This window comes from Bos indicus, chromosome 2, assembly GCF_029378745.1.
Source record: "Bos indicus isolate NIAB-ARS_2022 breed Sahiwal x Tharparkar chromosome 2, NIAB-ARS_B.indTharparkar_mat_pri_1.0, whole genome shotgun sequence".
Taxonomy (NCBI): Eukaryota; Metazoa; Chordata; class Mammalia; order Artiodactyla; family Bovidae; genus Bos; species Bos indicus.
The window spans coordinates 23,970,719-23,993,220 of NC_091761.1; the positions used below are offsets into that span (position 1 = coordinate 23,970,719).

Below are 22,502 nucleotides of genomic sequence, written 5' to 3' on the forward strand. Positions count from 1 at the left end.
CTAGATTCCACATGCCACAACTAAATATCCTGCATTTGGCAGCTGGGACCTGGCACAGCCAAAAAAAAAAAGTCAAATAGGAGATTTACTTCTACATGTCTTCTCCAGTATGTCTCCTAAGGATGTTACGGGAATGTTCTGTTCAGGTCTCCCTCCAGAGAAAAAACTTAACCACTTAGCTGGATCGACAGAAATAATCAACAAACCATCTATAACAGAAATAAGACAGAGTTTTATTTGAACCACACGGAGGATATAGCCCAGGAGACAGCCTCTTAGATAACCCTGAAGAACTACTCTGGAGAAATATGTTTTTTTCAGTACAGTTGTATATCTTGTCAGAACAAAGAACATCAAAGGAGTCAGTGGTACGTTCCTTAAATGTTAAAAAAAAAAAAAACAAAAACAAAAAGCCGATCAGCACAAACACAGCAAGTCAGTGTGGCCTTGACACCTGGAAAGGGAGTTTTATCACTGAACGAAAATCAGCATGGGCGTGCCAGGAAAGGAGGCATTTAATCTTTGTCTTCAACATGGACATTCTTCTCTGCTGATCAGTCACCTTTTTCTTTAATAATTAAAGCAGATGTACAATGTATGTTTGATAGGCTGCAAACAGAATGTGTTAGCATAAAATTCAAGTTAACTTGTGTATAACTCAGGATGACTTCACCATACCTCATTATGTAAGAATCTCTCATCAGCTGTAAAAAGTGCAGTTAGTCAACAAGCTCCGTCTGTGGGTGCCTTCAGACTCTGCTTCAGTCTTCAAACCAAGGCCACTCACCCAGGATAGACCTCGGTCTCTGGTTCGGCATGGTGAAAGTGCTGGCCATCTCTGCCGTTAGTGGGGATCCTCACGGGCAAGCTCTGCTCTTGAGCTCCCCGTTATGCTCTAAGCCAAGACTGTCAGTCCCGCTGTCATAGTCTGAGGCTCTCTCCCCAGTGCTGTTTCCTCCCCAGTTCATCTCTAAATTTTGTTCTGGCTACCCCTCAATCAGCCTTTTGCCCTCCTAACTCTGTCTTGATGTCAGCTTCCCCTACTACCCACTGACGCATCTTTAAGTAAAATGCTGGATAGTGGCATTTGTTTTTAGTGACATGCATATATAGTATGTAGATGACTGAAGTCCGCTACAGGGAAAAATTATTAGTAACTATTTTAATTGACTTTGGATTGATAGATTAGTGATTGGGCTTTTGAAAGCAAGCAGATGTTTCCATCATATAAGACCATGGATTTGAGAAATGTATCCATAGCTTGAAAATGCTTTACATTAAAAAAAAAAAAAAAAACTTTTTTACAAGTGGTAATATTCAATGTAGAAAACCCCACGGCATCATTACTTGATAATACTGATATTAGTGGCTATCATTTATTGAGTACTGACTCTATGGCAGGAAATGTGCTAAGCATTTTACATACATTATCCCATTTAGTTCTAAAGGCTGATGTCTAAACAATATTAACTCATGAATTAGTTAATTGCTCTTAAGAGTTTCAGCTTTAGCCAGGAAGTACATTAGTACTAGATCTGGAAATTGCTATCCTGGCTATATAATGAATGTGTTCATTCAAATGTTAATGTACAATGGTGGATCTTGGGAACAGAAATGTTACAGTGCTCAGTAGCTTAGTCCAGTAAAGTGTATACCATAGGAGTAATTATGAACTTTGTAACTACTTTATTTATTTACAGAAAGTACTATTTTCTCTAGGTGAAAAGAATCACATTTCTAACACGTGACTTGGAAAATTATGATAAATCTGTGTTTGATTTATACCATTTCCATTCATGTATTTCTTTTGAAATCTGAGTCAATGGATATGAAATAAATTTTTCTTATGTAGTGTACTACATAAGAAATGTATTCTATATAGGTAGAATACTCAGAATGGCTATTCTCTTGCTCTCTGTACATTCCCTGCTTGACCAGTGCCTGGTGAACATGATTTCCCCTCCCACTCTGCCACCTATCGATCGTTCTAGAATGACTCCACCTGCTAGTTTATTAAAGGGATATGTCTACCCTCGGGATGGTTGTGAGGGTTGTTAATCTGAGGAGATTTTAGGGACATGCCCTAGCTGGTGATTTCCCTGGTAACTGATGAGCCAACCTGACATCAATTCTGCCTGTAAATGATAGCTTCCTTATCCCCCACACCCACTAGTGAAGATGCCATGTCCTGTCTGCCATCTACAGTGGGATGTTGCTCCAGGACCTTTTGCTTCAGAGGTGGGTGTGAAATCCCCTATCCAATAAACCATTGATGTCTCGGTTGCCATCTCTGGGCTCTTTCTTTGGTCTTGAGGCTGGGCAACTACAAGGCTTGCAGGCCTTCGCGATGCAGCCTGATAGGGAGTATATCAAGAACAGGAAAAGTTGCCTGAGAGTGGAGTCAACACTACCAGCTCCCAAGGTATGGATCCCTGACTATTTGGAATGAGGTTGGATTTACTCAAATGCTTTTCCTATCATTGATTTTTCTTCTTTAGCCTTTTTATATGGTGGATTATGTTGATTTTTGTTTTTTTAATGTTGAACTATCCTTGCCTATGTGGAATAAATGCCACTTGGTAATGGTATATGCTTTTTTTTTTTTTTTTAACAAATTGTTGGATTTGCTTTGCTAATATTTTATCGAGGATTTTGCATCTAAATTGTCTTTTGTTTCTTCATTGCTGCACATGGGCTTCCTCCAGCTGTGGCAAGCAGAGGCTACACTCCAGTTGGAGTACACAGGCTTCTCATTACAGTGTCTTCTTTTATTGTTCAGCACAGGCTCTGGGGTGCTTGGGCTTCAGCAGTTGTGGCACATGGGCTTAGTTGCCCTGCCTGTGCCATACAAGATCTTCCTGGACCGGTGAAACCTGTTTCCCCTGTATTGGCAGGTGGGCTTTCAACCCCTGGACCACCAGGGAAGTTCCGCATCTAAGTTCTTGAGAGAAATTGGTGTGTAGATTGCTTTTTGTACTGTTTTTGTCTGGTTTTGGTATCAGAATAATACTGGCTTTATAAAATGATTTGGGAAGTGTCCCCTTTCCTTCTATTTTCTGGAAGAGTATATAAAACATTAATTTGTTTATGTAAAACATACATTAATTTCTTTAAACATTTGATAGAATTTTCCTGTGGAACAATCTGGGCCTGGAGATTCTTTTTTGGCTTTCAGGCTACAAATTTCATGTTTAAAGAATCATGTAGATTAATTCATGCTAGTCGAGTTTTGATATTTTGTAGTTTTTCTCTGGCTGTTTTTAAAGGAAAGAGGAAAACATTAAACAAGAGAGTCACGTATAATATGCAGATTTTACTAGTAATTTGAGACATTTGCAGAGTATGAAGTATCTTCTACTCAGGATTTAACTATTATGGACTTGTTAATCATGAATCTAAACCATTGCTAAATGTAACATTGAGGGCCTTGTTTTTCTTTCTTTCATCCCAAATTTCTGATTTTATTGGTTCTCTTTTCAGATTATTGAGAGTAAATGATTCAATTTTTATGCAACTCAAACCTCAAGGTCCTTTCATACATGGAGTCTGGAAAATAGAAATATCTTCTGCTATTGAAATAATACTCCAGGTTGTTGTTGTTTTGTCACTAAGTCACGTCCGACTCTTTGCAACTTCATGGACTGTAGCCCCCCCAGGCTCCTCTGTCCATGGGCTTCCCAGGCGAGAATACTAGAGTGGGTTGCCATTTCCTTCTCCAGGGGATTTTCCCGACCCAGGGATCGAACTTGTGTCTCCTGCGTTGGTAGGTGGATTCTTTACCACTGAGCCACCAGGGCAGCCCCAACACTCTAGATAATACGTGTTTGTATTTTTACAGTTGTATTGGTCTCATATACAAATACAAATAGCAAGATAAACACGCCTTCCAATGATGATGAACGTTTAAGAAAATGCATATATTCATTTTATAAACCTAGTATTCAAGAATGTTTCCTTTTTTACATCTCTGAATCATTTGGGAGTATTTCTTCTGTGTGGTCTTGATATTATAGGGTGCATTGGCTAGTGTAATGCTGGCAGCAGTAACACTATGCTGCTGCTAAGTCGCTTCAGTTGTGTCCGACTCTGTGCAACCCCATAGATGGCAGCCCACCAGGCTCCGCCATCCCTGGGATTCTCCAGGCAAGAACACTGGAGTGGGTTGCCATTTCCTTCTCCAATGCATGAAAGTGAAAAGTGAAAGTGAAGTCATTCAGTCGTGTCCAACTCTAAGCAACCCCATGGACTGCAGCCTACCAGGCTCCTCTGTCCATGGGATTTTCCAGGCAAGAGTACTGGAGTGGGTTGCCATTGCCTTCTCCAGTAACACTATAAATTGCAGTAAATCAAATTAACTTCATGACAATGCTCCTGATAAAAGTTAATCAGAGAAAAATGTAAATTTTATTTTCTTTATTGAAAAGAAAATCTTGGATTGTTTAATATGATACTTAATAGGGAAAAGGCCAGTTGTTTGAGTACATTGAGGAGTGGTAAAATCAGTCTTTTACTCTGTTCAATTAAAGATACTTGATCAAAGAATTGCAGCGTTCCCCCTTCTGAGACAAATAGGAGAATCTTCAGTTTGAATGTGTTGTTTTCACTTAAGAATCATTTTCTAAAAATTCTGAGTGTACTTATCATAGTGTTAAACAGAACACTATTGTAACTTTGTTTTGAATTCAACTGCTGCTATCTGCTGATTGGAAATTAAAAGTGCATTTAGGGTGCTTTCAAAGGCTCCCACTATTAACTTGAAGAAACATAGGTCTGAGGCAAGAATATTTTCAGCTTTTATAATAACTCACAGTAATCCATGATTTGGGAGTTATATTTTTTTTTCATTATAGAAATTTAAAAGTATACACTTTAATGTGGTTTATGAAAATATCCAATTATCCATGAGCCTCCAAATGTTCTACTAAAAAAGGAACCAAATCAACTGAGTGGCAATTCAATGATACTGGGAAAGAGAAATTTAATTCCATGACCTAGGAAAGCCTCAGAGAAGGCAATGGCACCCCACTCCAGTACTCTTGCCTGGAAAATCCCATGGACAGAGGAGCCTGGTAGGCTGCAGTCCATGGGGTCGTGAAGAGTCGGACACGACTGAGCGACTTCACTTTCACTTTTCACTTTCATGCATTGGAGAAGGAAATGGCAACCCACTCCAGTGTTCTTGCCTGGAGAATCCCAGGGACGGGGGAGCCTGGTGGGCTGCCGGTCTATGGGGTTGCACAGAGTCGGACACAACTGAAGCGACTTAGCAGCAGAAAAGCCTGAGGAGGGTACTTTTCTTGTCTTTTTAGGCCTAGTGCCTTTCATTAAGGCTTCTCTACAGCAGACACTCAAAAAAATACATGTTCATTAAACAGCAAATCATATTCACCTGGCTTCCGTGGTGGCTCAGACAGTAAAAAATCTGCCGACACATGTGGGAGACACAGGTTTGATCCCTGGGTTGGGAAAATCTCCTGGAGAAGGAAATGGTAACCCACTCTAGTATTCTTGCCTGGAGGATTCCATGGACAGAGGAGCCTGGCAAGCTAAAACCCATGGGGGTCACAAAGAGTCCAACACGATTAACACTTTCACTTTCATATTCAAATAGCTTCTTATTTTTTCCCAAAAGGCCTAGGTGCCTCACATACAGATGAATTATATAATACAAAAGAATACTAATGACTTTAATCAAACAGAAGGAAATGGAACAAGCAAAGAAACAAATTCAAAATAAATAAAAAAACAAGTTTGGAGGTGGTAAAACAGCCTTTGATAAACATATGGATTTGGTTTCACATGGACAGACTAAAAATACAGTGATTCATAAACATGCAATTAAGTATTATGGAGTTTTTGAATTGACCTTTTTGCATTAGGCATCTTACCCTCAGGTGAGTCAAGTATTAGCTAGGCTACTATTAGTAATCCTTAGATAATTACTGAGATTTTTGCTTTACACTATGAAAACTACATACCATCTCATAGGACTTGGACAACTATGAACATAGCTCCCTTCAAAAGTAATTTTTTCTAGATAATTGTCCAAGAAACATACTGGAGAGGAAGCTGTCCTGAACTGAAAGTTGCAGATTCCAAATGTCAGTTGCCAATTCTTATTCTCTTTCTGGGAGATCCCCTTCTTTCTGCTCCCTATCCCTCACCTGTTGCCTGCAAGGTCCTTAAAGTTGACTGCTGCCCAACCTGCTCATTTAGGGCTGGCCCTGCTATGGCTAGACGTGGGATCAGCCTCTACTTGGAGTGTGGCCAACCTCATTCCAAGTGCCATACTCCTAGGTTCACCGTCACATGACTGCTGGGGAAGAGCACTTCTCTTCATTCCAGTAGTCAGAAAGAACATAGAGCCTGGACCCGGGGGGCAGACTGTAGCCACAGTGATGACACTGCCAATGCAGTGAGAGCTGGCTTGCCTCAGGCTAACTCTGCATCTTATGTTTGTTTGAGGCAAACCCAGGAATGCCAAGATAACCAGGGGTGTGTTGAAGCCATCATTCTTGACTGGGTCAAACTACATCTTGGAGAAAAGTATGAACAGCAGGGATTTGAGAAAGATCTATAAACATAACTTACCCAATTCAGTTCAGTTCAGTCGCTCAGTCGTGTCCGACTCTTTGTGACCCATTACAGCACGCCAGGCCTCCTGTCAATCACCAACTCCCGGAGTTTATTCAAACTCATGTCCATCAAGTCGGTGATGCCATCCAGCCATCTCATCCTCTGTCGTCCCCTTCTCCTCCTGCCCCCAATCCCTCCCAGCATCAGGGTCTTTTCCAATGAGTCAACTCTTCACATGAGGTGGCCAAAGTACTGGAGTTTCAGCTTCAGCATCATTCCCTCTAAAGAACACCCAGGACTGATCTCTAGAATGGACTGGTTGGATCTCCTTGCAGTCCAAGGGACTCTCAAGAGTCTTCTCCAACACCACAGTTCAAAAGCATCAATTCTTCAGCGCTTAGCTTTCTTCACAATTACATTTTCACAATTGTTTGATTGTATTTCCAAACACACAAAATTTAAAAAAAAAATGCATTATGTTGGATTTTGAATTTAAATTGGACCCAAAATGTAAGCATATTGGTTTAGTCTTTGGCTGATTTAAAATGTTCCTCTGGGGGATAAAACATCCACAAACAAAACTAGACCCAAACTGTTCTATAGGATTACCCTTGTATACTTTCAATCTTACGTGATTTACCACTGCAGAAAATGACTCTAGGATAAGCTCCCAGGAATAATATCCCAAATCTTACTACAAAACTGACATGAGAAAGAAACCACCACTGCTTAATAGTGCAGGGCTTCCTTAAGGGTGATGAAAATGTTCTGGAACTAGAGAGAAATGGTGTTTGTACAGCTGTACTGGTTGCCACTGAATTACTTTAAAATGGTTAGTTTTAGGTTACATGACTTTCATCTCAAGAAAAAAAAGTAAAAACAACAACAACAAAGGGAAAGAGGGAAAAATCACCACCGTGTTCTGCCACCTCTGAGCACTAAAATCTAGGAAATTGACTTTCCTGTCACATGAACACCAATGCCATTTCACAAACACGCTCCTTGCAACCATGACGCCCTCTGCAAGGCAGACAGACTTGCCATGATTCACAGCAGCATATGGGACATTGTGTAGGACTTGTTTCTTCATGTTTCTTAGTGCAGGTTTTCTAATTGCTAACACACAGGTCTGTCTTCTAGCAGCAAAGAGGACTTGAGGAAGCACGACTCATAATATGGAGATTTAGTAAACTATAGAAGGCCATTCAAGAGATGGTATGACTGTATGACTTACTACATCCTCCTTGCCATGTGGATGTCATGGATACTGACTGAGAATTTAAGCCTAAGAGAGAGGAGACCTTGGCACATTTTATCAGAAGACCAAGCAAAAGCTTGGTTTCACAACAACACCATGTCTTTGGGGGGTCATTATACTACAGTCAATATTATTTGGAGTATATACTCCATCACTTGTTAAATTGGCCTGCGTTCTTCTTCCCGGCATCACTTCCCAGGAAGTATGCTTAGCCATTGACCTACCTTAGAGGGGGCACCAGAGATGCCACCCATGAAGATATTCACAAAATTAAATGTTTTATGTATTTTTAATGAAAATATAGCTGATTGAAAATATTAGTTTTAGGCATACAACAAAGTAATTTGTTATATATATTTTCAGATTATTTTCCATGATAGGTTATTACAAGATATTGAATAGAGTTCCCTGTGCTATACAGTAAATCCTTGTTGCTTATCTATTTTATGTGTAGTAGATCATATCTGTTAATCTCATACTCACAATTTATCCATACTTCCTTTTGCCCTTCAGTAACCATAAGTTTAGTTTCTAGTTTCTTTGGGTTTTGTATATAGATTCATCAGATTCATGTTGATGTATGGCAAAAATCACCACAATATTGTAAAGCAATTAGCCTCTAATTAAAATAATTTTAAAAATTAAAAAGTATTATTTTTATATCCTACATGTGTTATATTTTTCTCTGACTTTCTTCCCTTAGTATGATAATCTCTAGGTCCATTCATGTTGCAGCAAATAGCATTACTTCATTCTTTCTTACGGCTGAGTGATATTCCATTGCGTGTATACCACATCTTAAACCAATCATCTGTCGATGGGTACTTGGGTTTTTTTCATATCTTGGATACTGTAAATAGTGCTGCTATGAACATTGGGGTGCATGTATCTTTTCAAATTAGAGAATTAGAGTTTTCTCTGGATGTATGCCTGGGATTGGGATTGCTAGATAATATGGTAGCTCTATTTTTAGTTTTTTAAGGAACCTCCATGCTGTTTTCCACAATGGCTGCACCGATTTACATTCCAACCAACAATGTACAAGGGTTCCTTTTCCACATACCCTCTCCAGCATCTAATTATTTGTAGATTTTTTGATAGCCATTCAGGTCAGTGTTATGTGATGCATCATTGTGGATTCGACTTCCATTTCTCTAATAATTTGTGATATCAAGTGTCTTCACGTGCCTGTTGGCTGTCTTCTTTGGAGAAATGGCTGTTTGGGCCTTCTGCTCATTTTGTGAATAGGTTGGGTTTTTTGATATTGAATCATTTGAGCTATTTGGATATTAACCACTTGTTGGTTGCATCATTTGCAAGTATTCTCTCCCATTACATAGGTTGTCTTTTTGTTGATGGTTTCCTTTGGTGTCATATGGCCTCAGACACATAGCCAACATGATACTCAACAGAGAAAAGCTGAAAACCTGTCAGCTATGGTGTGGAGTGGGCTGGTGCTAGGGCCTGGCTGCTGTGGCTGCGGGAATGGAGGTGACTGTGCTACCACTTGGGACTTAAGCTGCCTGCACACAGGCCTCTCCCAAGACCTGTCCACCCCAGATCTGGCCTCAAGTTACAGTGTGGGGTGGGTGGCCCTGGAGAGCTCCCACTGGGAAACAAACCATTACGTATTCCTCTCCAGGGACTGTCTGCCCCGAGATATGCATGGCACTGCCCTGTGTGTGGGCTGACAAAATCCCCCACCACGTGCGCTGACAGTGGGTTCCTATGCTGGACCTGTCCCCCTCTGCCTGTGCTGACACGGGGCTCTGAGGTTCAGCCTGAACCACACCCCAGGCCCTCTAGGTTGTCTCCACATAATTAGACAGAGTCCTATCCCAGGGCGTCTATGCTGGAGATTTAATGTCTACCTGCTCTACATTCTAGCTGCCCTGCTCCACACACCTTTGGGACTGAGAAGGGTGGTGAGGTGGCAGCTGTCAGCACTGGTCTCTCTCCACTCTGATTGCTAGCAAGGCAACATGTACACACGCCTTGCAAGCAGAGTCCGGGCCACTCCAGCTTCTCTGACTCACAGACCTCCCAGCAGGCAAGGGGGCTCCCCAGGGCAAGAGCCTGCCCATGTGGACCTTCCCTGCTTCACAGATCCCTTCCAGGGGTGCGGATCCCAACCTGATGCCTTTTATTTTTTGGTCCTATCCAGTTACACAAAAATCTTTTTTCAGCTTTGGTTGTGTAAGTGGTCTTTTGCTGGTTTTCAGTTGGTTTTATGGGAGAATTGTTCTACATGGAGGTGTATTTTTGATGGGTTCATGGGGGTAGGTGAGTTCTAGGTCTTCCCACTGCACCATCTTGATGCTCCCTCCCCTAAGTGGTTTTATATCTATAATAACAGAATTTTATGCTCACACAGAGTATAATCTGGCTCAGAGGGTCTGGGCTGATCTTGAACCTCTTATAATTGCTTAATAATGTCATCTCCTGTCTGTCATTTTGGAGATGAGTGGCAGAGGGTATCAGAGATGAGTGCCCCAAATGATGCTTGGATAAGGACATAATCAAGATAAACCTCCAGATTCTCAGTTAAAGCAGAACTAGAAAAGTAGTCTGATCACACCAAATTGTGGCACAAGACAAGAAAATTCAAACAGCCCTGGGGTGAAAAAGCAAAATGATACTGTTGATCCCTCCCAAGTGAAGTAAACAACGGGTAGTCTAGGTGGAGAGGGCCAGAAGGAAAGGCATGGTCAAGTTCATGGCAGCCCAACATTAGCCTGGACATTTACTCAATTATGAACCACATCGAGGACCAAGTCAACACAGATGGAACTATCTTATTCTGCTATGTCCAGTCCTCAGTAAAACCCCAGAAGCCACGATTTCTTTTGAGGAGACATACTTGAGATTTGAAGGGTGAAATGTATGAGCAATGAACAACTGGGAAAAAAAGATTTTTTAAGGATATTTAGAGATGGGAATACTAGACCACCTGACCTGTCTCTTGAGAAACTTATATGCAGGTCAGGAAGCAACAGTTAGAACTGGACATGGAACAACAGACTGGTTCCAAATAGGAAAAGGAGTACGTCAAGGCTGTACACTGTCACCCTGCTAATTTAACTTATATACAAAGTACATCATGAGAAATGCTGGGCTGGAAAAAGCACAATCTGGAATCAAGATTGCCGGGAGAAATATCAATAACCTCAGATATGCAGATGACACCACCCTTATGGCAGAAAGTGAAGAGGAACTCAAAAGCCTCTTGATGAAGGTGAAAGAGGAGGGTGAAAAAGTTGGCTTAAAACTCAACATTCAGAAAACGAAGATCATGGCATCTGGGCCCATCACTTCATGGCAAATAGATGGGGAAACAGTGGAAACAGTGTCAGACTTTATCTTGGGGGGATCCAAAATCACTGCAGATGGTGATTACAGCCATGAAATTAAAAGACGCTTACTCCTTGGGAGGAAAGTTATGATCAACCTAGATAGCATATTGAAAAGCAGAGACATTACTTTGCCAACAAATGTCTGTCTAGTCAAGGCTATGGTTTTTCCTGTGGTCATGTATGGATGTGAGAGTTGGACTGTGAAGAAAGCTGAGTGCTGAAGAATTGATGCTTTGGAACTGTGGTGTTGGAGAAGACTCTTGAGAGTCCCTTGGACTGCAAGGAGATCCAACCAGTCCATTCTGAAGGAGATCAGCCCTGGGTGTTCATTGGACGGACTGATGCTAAAGCTGAAATTCCAATACTTTGGCCACCTCATGCGAAGAGTTGACTCATTGGAAAAGACTCTGATGCTGGGAGGGATTGGGGGCAGGAGGAGAAGGGGACGAGAGAGGATGAGATGGCTGGATGGCATCACTGACTCGAGGGACGTGAGTCTGAGTGAACTCTGGGAGTTGGTGATGGACAGGGAGGCCTGGTGTGCTGCAATTCATGGGGTCACAAAGCGGACGTGACTGAGCGACTGAAATGAACTGATAATAGCTCCAAAAATCAAATACTTATGTTTAATTCTAATATGTTCAGAATCTGTATGCTGAAAACTACGAAACACTGAAAGGAACCAAAATCAATCTAAATAAATTGAGATATATTATGTTCATAGACTGAAAGTGTTAAGATGTAAAATTTCCCCATATTGATCTACAAATTTATCACAACCAAAATCTTAGTAGGAATTTCCCAGATACTGATTTTAATATCTTTTTCCATTAATAGTGATAAGGGCATCAGTTTTCTAACCAAATTATAAACAAAATTTCCTTTACTATACCCTTAGCAGTTCCCTACTTACAGGATAGTCATGTATTATGCTAAATCATTGCAATCATCTGCTGCATTATTGCAAAACACTAATGAAGTGCTCCAGTCACTGATATGAGGTTATTACTAGCTGACTTTGATGTGTTATTCCAGGACACACATCCTGGAGACTGGTTCACCATCTAGGATCACCAGAGAAAGTATCCCGTGGACCTTGCTTAAGGGGCCATCCCAAGTTCTCTTTGCCCCATCATTGCTGAAAAGTGCCACAGCTTCCAGGATTGGGTCCATGCTTCCCACCACCAGAAGATAACGGGATGTTAGTGGAGCTGCTATTACTTGCTGTTATCTCCCATGATCCTCCTGTGAAGTGGATATGAAGATAAACACTACACACGCGTATCACTTCCTTGCATTAACTGGGACTTTTATTACTTACATGTTCCACTGGATAAGATCCTTAAAACTGAGATTTCACCAAAAATAAGTTAACAAATAGAAATAGGACTTCAAGCTCATGGGTATACCCCACTAAGTACTCCAAATATCAGGAATGGATCACTCCTACCCCTTAACACTCTAAGATAATCAAATTACTAGCTATATCTGACTCCCTACTCATACTTAACCAGTTTAACCTCTCCAGTTGGTCCTTTCGATGCTGAGCAGTTTATCCTGCAGGCTTTAAAACTCTTGCTATTCAAAGTGTGGTCTATGGGTTAGCAGCATCAGTATCACCTAGAAGCTTGTTAGAGATGTACAATCTCAGACTTCATTGCAGACCTGCTGAATGAGAATCTGTTTTACCAAGATTTCCAGGTGATTCACGTGTACATTAAAGTTCGACAGGCATTGCTTACAAGGACTTAGCTCTACCTTCCCATTGGTTAACTAAGTCCTTGTGAAGACATACTGGGACCCAGTAACAATAATCAAGGTCAGCTGTGCACCACAGAAAATGAACCATCACCAATCTAATGATTGTTCCTACTGGTTATCTGGTTGGTCACTGAGGGTCCTTTTTGAGATGAAAGGGAACTTTTTCTCCAGAATTTAATTTGCCACTCCACAGCTAGAGAGGGTTGGCTTTATCAAACAGATTCATTGATGAGCTCTAATAGCTTCCTGTTAGCATCTTTAGAATTTTCTATGTATACCATCATGTCATCTATGAAAATTGAGTTTTACTTCTTTTCCACTTTGGAGTCCCTTTCTTTCTTTTCCTAATTTCTGTGGCTAGGACTTCCTAACCTATATTGAATAAAAGTGGCAACAGCAGACCTTCTTGTCTTGTTCCTGACCTCAGAGGATATGCTTTTAGCTTCACACCACTGAGAATGATGTTAGCTGTGGGTTTGTCATATATGGTCTTAATCATGTTGACGTATGTTCCCTCTATGTCCATGTTCTGGAGTTTTATCATAGATGGGTGTTGAATTTTGGGAAATTTTCCTGCATCTACTGAGATGATCATATGGCTTTAATTCTTCTAGTTTGTTGATGTGGTGTATCATACTGATTCATTTGTGGGTACTGAAGAATTCCTGCCCCCCTGGGATAAAGCCCACATGATCATGGTGTATGACCCTTTTAACACATTGTTGGCTTTTACTGGCTAGTATTTTGATTCTTTTTGTGTCTATGTTCATCAGTGATATTGGCCTGAAACTTTTTGTGGTATAGGAATTTTATAGTTTTGAAGTGCTGACAATATTCTATGTGACAACTGTAGCACATTGTCTTGATTTGTCTTGACTCATAGACTTGCAGAAAATTAACTGAGTGAATGTAACATTCAGATGGAAGTTCTCTGGTTGACCTTACTGGGATGAACATTGTATAGTTCTGCTTAAAAATCTCCTAACAAAGTAAAACATAGCTGCCACTATTCCTCAGTATAAATAACAGCTTTTCCAAGACAAGTTCTGCAGCAAAAACTGGCAATCTTGCTCCAGGATGAAAGGACTTAGAAACACATTCCAAACTCCACTAAAACGGAACCTCTGTTCTGAAGGTAATATAGTTGGACTAATTATAATATTGGCACCAGTGAGGAAAAGTGTTAATAGTAATAATAATGATGATAATATATTATTTACTATTTGGCAAGCACATGCATATATGAATACAGACTAAATCTCATGTTACACAATTTTCAAAAACTGGCATGCTTGTCTCTTACTGTTAGAAGCCTATGGTTAATGACTGCTGAAGGAATGTGCAGAGTGTGTGGTATGATATGCCTAATTCTCTCCAAATGTAGAACAACAACAAAAAAGTAGAAGAAAAGGTGCAGTAGTTTAAGAATGCCAGAACCAACCAACCAGTGGTGTGTTCTTTTCTGATATATATAAAGTTCTTCACACCACATTTTTTCAAGTGCACTGGGTTTAGCTATAAGAAAATTCATTTGGGGGCCAGAAATTAATCACATACAGTATGCTGAAAAAAAGTTTCTTCAAGAAAAGCTGTGGGCAAACCAGCCTAACACAACTCTCATTACTCATCTGTTAGAACTTCACAGTTACGGCACAGTAATTGGAGGTACAAGTTGAAGTTGGTTGACTTGTTCTTTGGCTTCCTCTCCAACTGGCTGCTCACAAGGCCACAGCGGGCCCATAATGCTAGAAGTCTTCTCCCTGGTCTTTACGTACACAGTCCTATTATGGAACTTGTTGGTTTCAACAATGAAGGGAAGATTGATGGTCTCATCCCATCAATCAGGAACAGGACAGGGAGCTATCTTGGATTAAAGGAGTTTAATTCTGACTCACATACAGCTGGTACAAACAGAGGGCAATGCTGGTTAAATTAAGCCTTTTCCTGTATACTTATGCTGTGAAAACTTATTCAAAGTGTACACTCATTTAACCTCTTAAAAAATCACATGGCAGAAGATGTTCATTTATGTAGTAAGTTAGTCATCTGCAGATGTGTGGATAATGGAAATCTAACATAACTCAAACGATACAAACTCTACCACTTGCTCTTGCCATCAGAATTTGGAAATCTCAGTTCAAAACACTTCCTCTACCAAGCGTAGTGAGGGGCAGTATGAGCCACCTACCTGCTACTTCTTGTATATTTACAAAATGCTGACTCTTGATGAGAAGAGACCTTTATTTTTAAAACAATTATATTTTTAAAAACCTAAATTGGGTCACTTTATTTTCAGGATAAGAGTTGATCCATGTTTTCAATTTATTACCATACACAAAACATTTTATTAAAAAAAATAGGGTAGACTGCCACTTCAACATCTTCATGTAAAAACTTCACAGTGCAAGAAAGTGATTAAGTAGGAAGACATCTAAAGCCAGCTAATATTTTAATTATAGGGCAGAATATTTTTTTGTGATTCTTCCTAAAAAATGTTGGCACACTCATTAAATGCCCAGGTTACAAAAATCACTTAGTATCACTTCTTACCCTCCGGTATATTTTAAAAATCTACAAAGCATCATATTAAATGCTGGTGGGAAAGAAAGTGTAAGACTCTAAAAACCTAGCACAGTAATTTAAAACCAACTAGGAGAAAGCACCCCCTCCCCAAATACTTCTGTATGTAATCTTCTGTCCCTTAACCACAGTAACAAAGTAAAAAACCATTATACCTTTAAAAGAAGCTAAAAAGGAAAAGATTTCACTTCTCCTTTGAAAACACCACTTCTTACCTCTTAAAGAGAGAAATTTTCACTTTGGGTATGTTGGGGGGTTGTTTCATAAATAAAAATATCAAATTTATGTCAGTTGTACAAATGTTTCATTTAGGAAACAAAGCAAACACTTTGATTCAGAGGATTTTAAAATATTTCATCACTACAAGAAAAGTGTAATTTTAAGCTAAAAAATTGTAACACATTGAACTAATATCCACTGGCATATCCTATTGTTTCTCATAAAATGCATAATTAAGGAGTAATAGGTCACATTAGCTAATCAGCCCCGGGCAAACCCCATACACCCGCAGCCTCAAGATCCTCCTTCTTACCTGAGGCTCCAGGGCTAACAGCCCTTTAACGTCCCTTCCCGTTTACAAATTTGTGTGGAATTGTTAAGCTTACATAACCCTTTGGAGAATGAGGTGTCTCAACTTGTCTTTTCCAGATAAATTTCCCCATTTAAGTATTATAGCTGTTCTCTAAACATTTAAAATCTTACTTTAAAATTTATTCTCAATATACTTCCCTGTCAGCTTAAAAGATGAGGGAAGACTAACAACTTAAGTCTCGCGGCATGCTGGTCTCCTCGGCTAGGTGGCTGACAGTGATTGGCAGATATTGCTTGAGACCTGACTCTATCGGGGCAGCTTTGAGCCATACTCTGAGTCTCAAAATGAAGGTGATACCACCTGTTTGGTATTTCTTAAGCCTGACAGAGTTATCATTATATACCAGATATACCAAAAATTTGTATATTACAAATTACCATATGAATGCAAATGATTTTTGTGATAAGCCCAAGGTGACTTTCTTTCCTGAGGAAGTACAGATATCCTGAGGAAGTATAGATAGATAAGTTTTATAACATGTTTTCCGTCAATACTTGTGCATTTATGGTTTTAAACCTTTGGTTCCGTGACTCTCCTCCTGTTGTCAACCTGTCTCCTGCTTCTAATTATGCTTCTAATTGCAACATTTTGTGTCTCTTAGAGTCCATAAGTCTGACCTTTCCATAGATGAATACCAAAACCTACAGATCTGTTGCTTTAGCAAATGTGGTATCTTCATTACTCACTTTAAAAGTGTGATTTTCTAACTAGCCAAGGCATCAGACTCATCTAGGAAGTGTTGTAAAAATTGAGATTTCTGGGCTACGGCTATAGTCTGATTCTGTATGTCTAGAGTAAGACCCAGAAAAACCTTCTCAAAAGCTCCCCCAGGTAATCTCAACAATCATTAGTATAGTTTCTAGGACTCAATGTTCTGCCCTCAATTTCTTAAATTCAATCTAGAATTTTAGCAGCTGGTTGTTTTTAGTACAAAAATTTCCCACTGCATTAATCATAAGCACATTCAAAGTACGCTGCCCATGATCTTGGCTTAACTCCGTAGGAAACTAGTCATTACAATCCTTTGCAATAAAATTAAAAAATGATGAATTAACTTCAGAGTGAAGACAATGCATGTAGATGCTGAAAGGTGGCTGGCTGTACACTTACAGGGTGCCTTTTTGCTGCCTTAATCGCAGTCTGAGGATCATTCGTATCGCATTTGTCGTTACTAAATAAAATCTGGCAGAACTCCTCTAAAACAGAAAGATGGCTAACCGGCTACTCAGTATTAAGGAACTGTTTCTAGCAGACATAAAAGTATTTTTTAAAAAACAACCACACAGCTTCCTGTAGAAATGCAGACTTTCACGCTTCTGAAGTCTATCGTAAAGAGAAAGTTGACCAAAACTACTGTTGCTTAAAAATATGTTCAGTTAACTGTGAAAATATAGGTGTAAAATAGGTACAACTTCGTCCTTTACGAGATTCAACAAGTGTAAATGAAATTAATCTTCCACCTATGCTACCTATCCAAATAGTTAACTGCGAACACGACGCATGAAGTATTTGGTATAACGTAGTTCTGATACCACCCCTCCCAAATTTAATAAAAAGCCACATCCGGATTTTCCCAGGGGTCCCAGTGCGTCTAGGCACTGCGGAATGTCGTCATGTCTTTTGGCTCTCTGCTGGGGACGCACCAGTCGTCAGCCTCGTGGTTGGTGTTGTAATGCTTCCAGGCCGCTTTGTTATACACCGGGAGTCTTTCTATCGATTCTGTTGACAGAGCCTGGGAGGAAAAGCAGGAACTACGTCAGGCACTTTTTGGGGAATCTATTATTTGAGAAAAATCTACAATGGCAAAAAGTTTTACTACAAATTAAACCATACTCTATATTGGATTTGTATTTTATCAATCATAAAACTATCTACATACATTTTAAACTAGAGCACACATCTGAAACGTGTTACTTACTAAAAGCTTATGGCAACTGCTTAGCGTGCATGTTGAGTTTATTGCATGCAGTATTCTCTAACCAGCCTAGAAGTTGCTGGTTTTGAGTTTTACACAGTGTCATAGACATTCTTATAAAATCTGATCAACAGAAGTTCATTTTCAACAGAAGTTTAAAAAGTCAGTTAAGTGTAAAAGCACAAAAATTCACACAGGTACCTTAATATATGTAATGTAAAAGCACTTAATGAAATCTGGGCTTGAGCCTGTGTCTTTTCCTACCATTAAAGTCACCAATTTTAGTTATAGCATATGTGATTTCCACATCATGCACAGCTGACCCTCGGCATCACTCCCAACCCCACTGGATACCAAAATCTGCCGATGCTCAAGTCCCGTATATAAAATGCTGCAGTATCTGCATATCATCTACACACATCCTCCTGCAGATTTTAAATCACCTCAAGATTAACTACAATAGCTAATACAATGTAAATGCTATACAAATACGATAAATATGTAAATAGTTGCTGATGTGCAAGAAAAGCAAGTTTTGCTTTTTGCAACGTTCTGGTATTTTTTTTCTTCAAATATTTTTGATTCATGCTTGGATCTATGGATGCAGAACTCGGGGATATAGAGGGCAGACTGTAATTTCATGTTTCCAACATTATCGCCATTAAGTCACTGTTCTATTTCGGCTTCCTGTGTATCACTGAGATAAACTATGTTCCTCATTATCTTCAAATTAGGATATGTTGTTAAGATTTCAACTTTAAGCAAAAGGTATTCCCTAAGATGCAGAAAATATTAAACTAGAAGTTTAATTCCAGTAATGGTAAGGAAGGATATTTTAATTTAATATTTAATTCTGTGTGTGGGGGGGGGTTGTTTCATATATAAAAATATCAAATTTATGTCAGTTGTACAAATGTTTCATTTAGGAAAGAAAGCAAACACTTTGATTCAGAGGATTTTAAAATATTTCATCACTACAAGAAAAGTATAATTGTAAGCTAAAAAATTGTAACACACTGAACTAATACAAATCATCCACTGGCATATCCTATTGTTTCTCATAAAATGCATAATTAAGGAGTAATAGGTCAAAGATCTTTTCCCAAGTTCTGTCACATTAGCTAATCAGCTGCGGGCAAACCCCATACACCCGCAGCCTCAAGATCCTCCTTTCTTACCCGAGGAAATAATAAAAATATTACACAGAATATTTTTAATTATTCTGTAAGACCTCCTGTATTCTATTTTTTTCCAAAATGGAGCTAAAAATCTTTCACCTATACTTATATTTTTTTTATGCCACAACTGCCATAACCCCTTGATCTATAACAAAACAAATAAAAACATTATATTTGATGATAAAAAAGGCAACATGAAGGCAATATTTTTAAGTTCCTCACAACTGAGATGGTTGAGAAAGAAAACTTTTATCTTCAAAGAACAACATTCTCAGACAAATTTACTTTTTCTAATGTAGTCTTCAGCATTTCCTATCAAATAGGTGCCATCTAGTGGCCAGAATAAGAGTAACTAGAGTCACTAAAAACGGAGGCACCTCCACCAGTCCACGGCTGAACCAATGCAGCACGCTGGTGGGGCTAAGGGCCTTCTGTCCCTGTAATAGACACTGATGTGTCAGATAAACACATGGAACATCCCAGGTAAGTCTGCTTCCACCAGGTGAGCTATATGCCTACCAAGGGTCCCCTGTAACTGTTCCTAAATTTGTTAGTATATTTAAATCTGTCCCTGTAATTTAATCTAAATATTGCTTTTAACAAAGCACACAAAAATGTAGGGGTGGTGTGGGGGGAAGGTTCTCTGAAAACTAAGATGACGTTTCATAAAGACTCGTGAAGGAAAGTTATATAAAAACTGCTGTCAAAAAAGAGAAGACAACTGTAAGAACTGCATAAAAATCAGTAATGATTATGCACTTGGCTGTTTCTTTGATTAAAGAAACCAAAACAATGTACTGTAGGTATAGCTTCTGTAAGAAAGACAATTAAAACTTCAATCTGAAGACCCATATGCAAATGAAGGGCCTTAGCAAGTATATCAAAGACTGGTCAATCAACGTCCATTCATGTATCTTAAACTACAAATTTAATTTTAACATAACTTTTTGACTGCCCACTTTAACCCAGTTTTTCTTCTACTAACAATCATAGTCCTGATCACTATGGGTAAGGGCATTTCTTTCCCACAAAGAGATCATTTGTCAAAACAGATGAGATCCTTGTTTAAAAAAAAGAAAAAACACAGATGTTTGTATTTTAATAGCATGAGGTAGAAGAAAGTCTCATTACAGTTAAATACTGGTATCTTACAATCAAAAAGTCCCAGAAGTACCATTAAGTCCAGAAGACTATGGTCTTTACCTTAATGTAAATGACTGCATCTGTCCCATAGCCCTCTAGGGAATAGAGCTTTAGATCTCCTTGGAAATACTGCGCATAAAGGCGTGATATGGGCAATCCATAACCAAAACCAGCCTGTTTGAGAAAAAATGAAATTTTATTCAGAAACCCACACACTGAAATACTTCTCTAATTAAAATAAATGCTACTGGAGTATCCCAGGGCTATCAGGGCCTGCATCTAAAAGACCCGTTAGTACTTAAGTAGTGAAAGTGATCAAGCTGCAGCCTAGCTGAGCACTGTATTAGATGGCTTCCCTCTGGTCATTTGAAATTCCTTTTTCCTGTAAAACAACCTGTGGGGGTCTAGAAAGAGGATGCTTCTCTCTTCTTTACTGGCCTGCTCCAGAGTATCCCTATACTGCTTTCGGCGATATCATTTAAAACATGTTCTCTCTTTCAGGAGCAAGAGTAGAAAGACCTGGTGGCAACCTCACAGATGCATCTCACGACTTCATACCATGAATACCATACTCAGCCTGAGTCCTGAACCTGGAGAGATCCCTAATAGGTCAACTCTCTTAATACTCAATGACAGGTCATCTCCCCCACTTAGAAATCTTCAAAGCACCCCAACACCCACCAACCCTCACCATCTCCAACCCATTGCCTTGAGATAAAAATCCAAGCTTCTAAAAGAGAGCTCGCAAGATGCAACAAGACCAGGTGTGTGCCTCCCACTTTCCAGTCCAGCTAAAGCTGTGTCTTTGCTCATTCTGTTCCCGGTATCTGGAATAGCCTTTACCTGGATAAATCCTATCAGTTCTTTAATATGAAGCAGAACATTTGGATAAGTGTAAAAAAAAAAAGATTTTTTTTATCACCAACTCAGGTGTTTAATGATATTTCATATAATAGTTTAGTGAAGAGTGTATGTTGATTCAGGAATCGGTGCTAGTAACAAATCCAGGCTCTGGCCTTACCTACTGCCACCATTTTTCACTTGACTTTTTAAACCAGAGTTTCTGTTTGCCCCTCCAAATAAACTACCCATTCTCCACATTTCCCCTTGTCCTGGGAGGCTGGCCTGAGTTGACAGGAGCAGACTTCTGTGGCCTCTGCCTATATGTCTAGCCAATGGGGAGTCCAGCAGGAGTCTTGCAGGGAGCCATTCAGGGTCGTCATCCCCTGCTCCTGGGCAGGCTAGGCCCTGGGGAGTAAGCAGCTGCTCTCTAACACTCCCTTCCGGGTTCTGATGACTTCTCTTCCCTGAGTCAGGTGGTGACAGCTCTGCTGCTGCTAGCCTGGATTCCTATACTATCCCATCCCTCTTTCTGTAATTTGTCTCTTTATAGATAAGCCTTTCATGAATCATCATAATTTGAACTATCTCTTTCCAAGTGAGACTCTGACAGGTACATTAACTGGTTCCACTTCTGCACGAGCAGGTGGCTTAGGATCCCGTAGTACCCAATCTACTTCATCACTGCCTCTCCCTCAGCCACACGCCTGTGGACCCCTCAGGCTTCCCTGTAAGTAGTTAGAAGAAACTAACTTTCTTTAACTAATGCTAACTAACATCGTGGGCTTGGCCCACTGCTGGGTCTGCACAGTGTCCCCCACCAGCCAAACATGGACTGCCCTGTCACCACAGCCTCTCTCGGGGCCAAGCCCAAAAGACAGGACTGAAAGCAAATCCTACCAGTGGGTGGAAATCGAACTGGAACACCTACATGGCCCATGGGCAGCGGCAAATGGGCTGGCTGGTCAGAGACTTGGAAAGAACAAAACTGGATAACTGACGAGGAAGAGGGAAATGTGGATAGTCCTCTTTGAATGGCTTACGGCATGAAGACATTCCGTCCCTGCAGATGCGCACCTGAAGGCACCCACGTGAAGGCAGCTCAGTAATCAGCATGACCGGATGGCTGCCCCAGTGCTTGCTTACTGGTCCCCTTACAAAGGGGTCATAATAGCAGGGGTCATAATAGCTCTGTGAAAGCTCAACCACCACAGGCTTACCCTCGGGAAGGCTGTGTAGGTGTGTGGGCAGCCTGTGTCATGTCAACCCTCCTGTTTTTCTTAAAAACTCACATAAATCTTGCAAA

The 22,502-nt window shown here is 40.0% G+C and overlaps 1 protein-coding gene across 3 annotated transcripts in view; it reads right to left on the reverse strand.

Annotated features, from left to right (window-relative positions):
* Positions 1-14,813: 14,813 nt before the first annotated feature.
* PDK1 (pyruvate dehydrogenase kinase 1) overlaps positions 14,814-22,502 on the reverse strand; it is a 42,680-nt gene continuing 34,991 nt past the window's right edge. For 2 of the 3 annotated variants that reach the window (XM_070803258.1, XM_019970820.2), the window contains 2 exons: positions 20,417-20,530; positions 14,814-17,852 (listed from right to left, as the gene is read on the reverse strand). In XM_070803258.1, coding sequence (XP_070659359.1) covers positions 17,712-17,852; positions 20,417-20,530 — 255 coding nt within the window. In that variant the 3' untranslated portion in view covers positions 14,814-17,711. The remainder of the gene's footprint in view (positions 17,853-20,416; positions 20,531-22,502) is intronic. The other variant, XM_070803260.1, reaches the window with a different exon arrangement.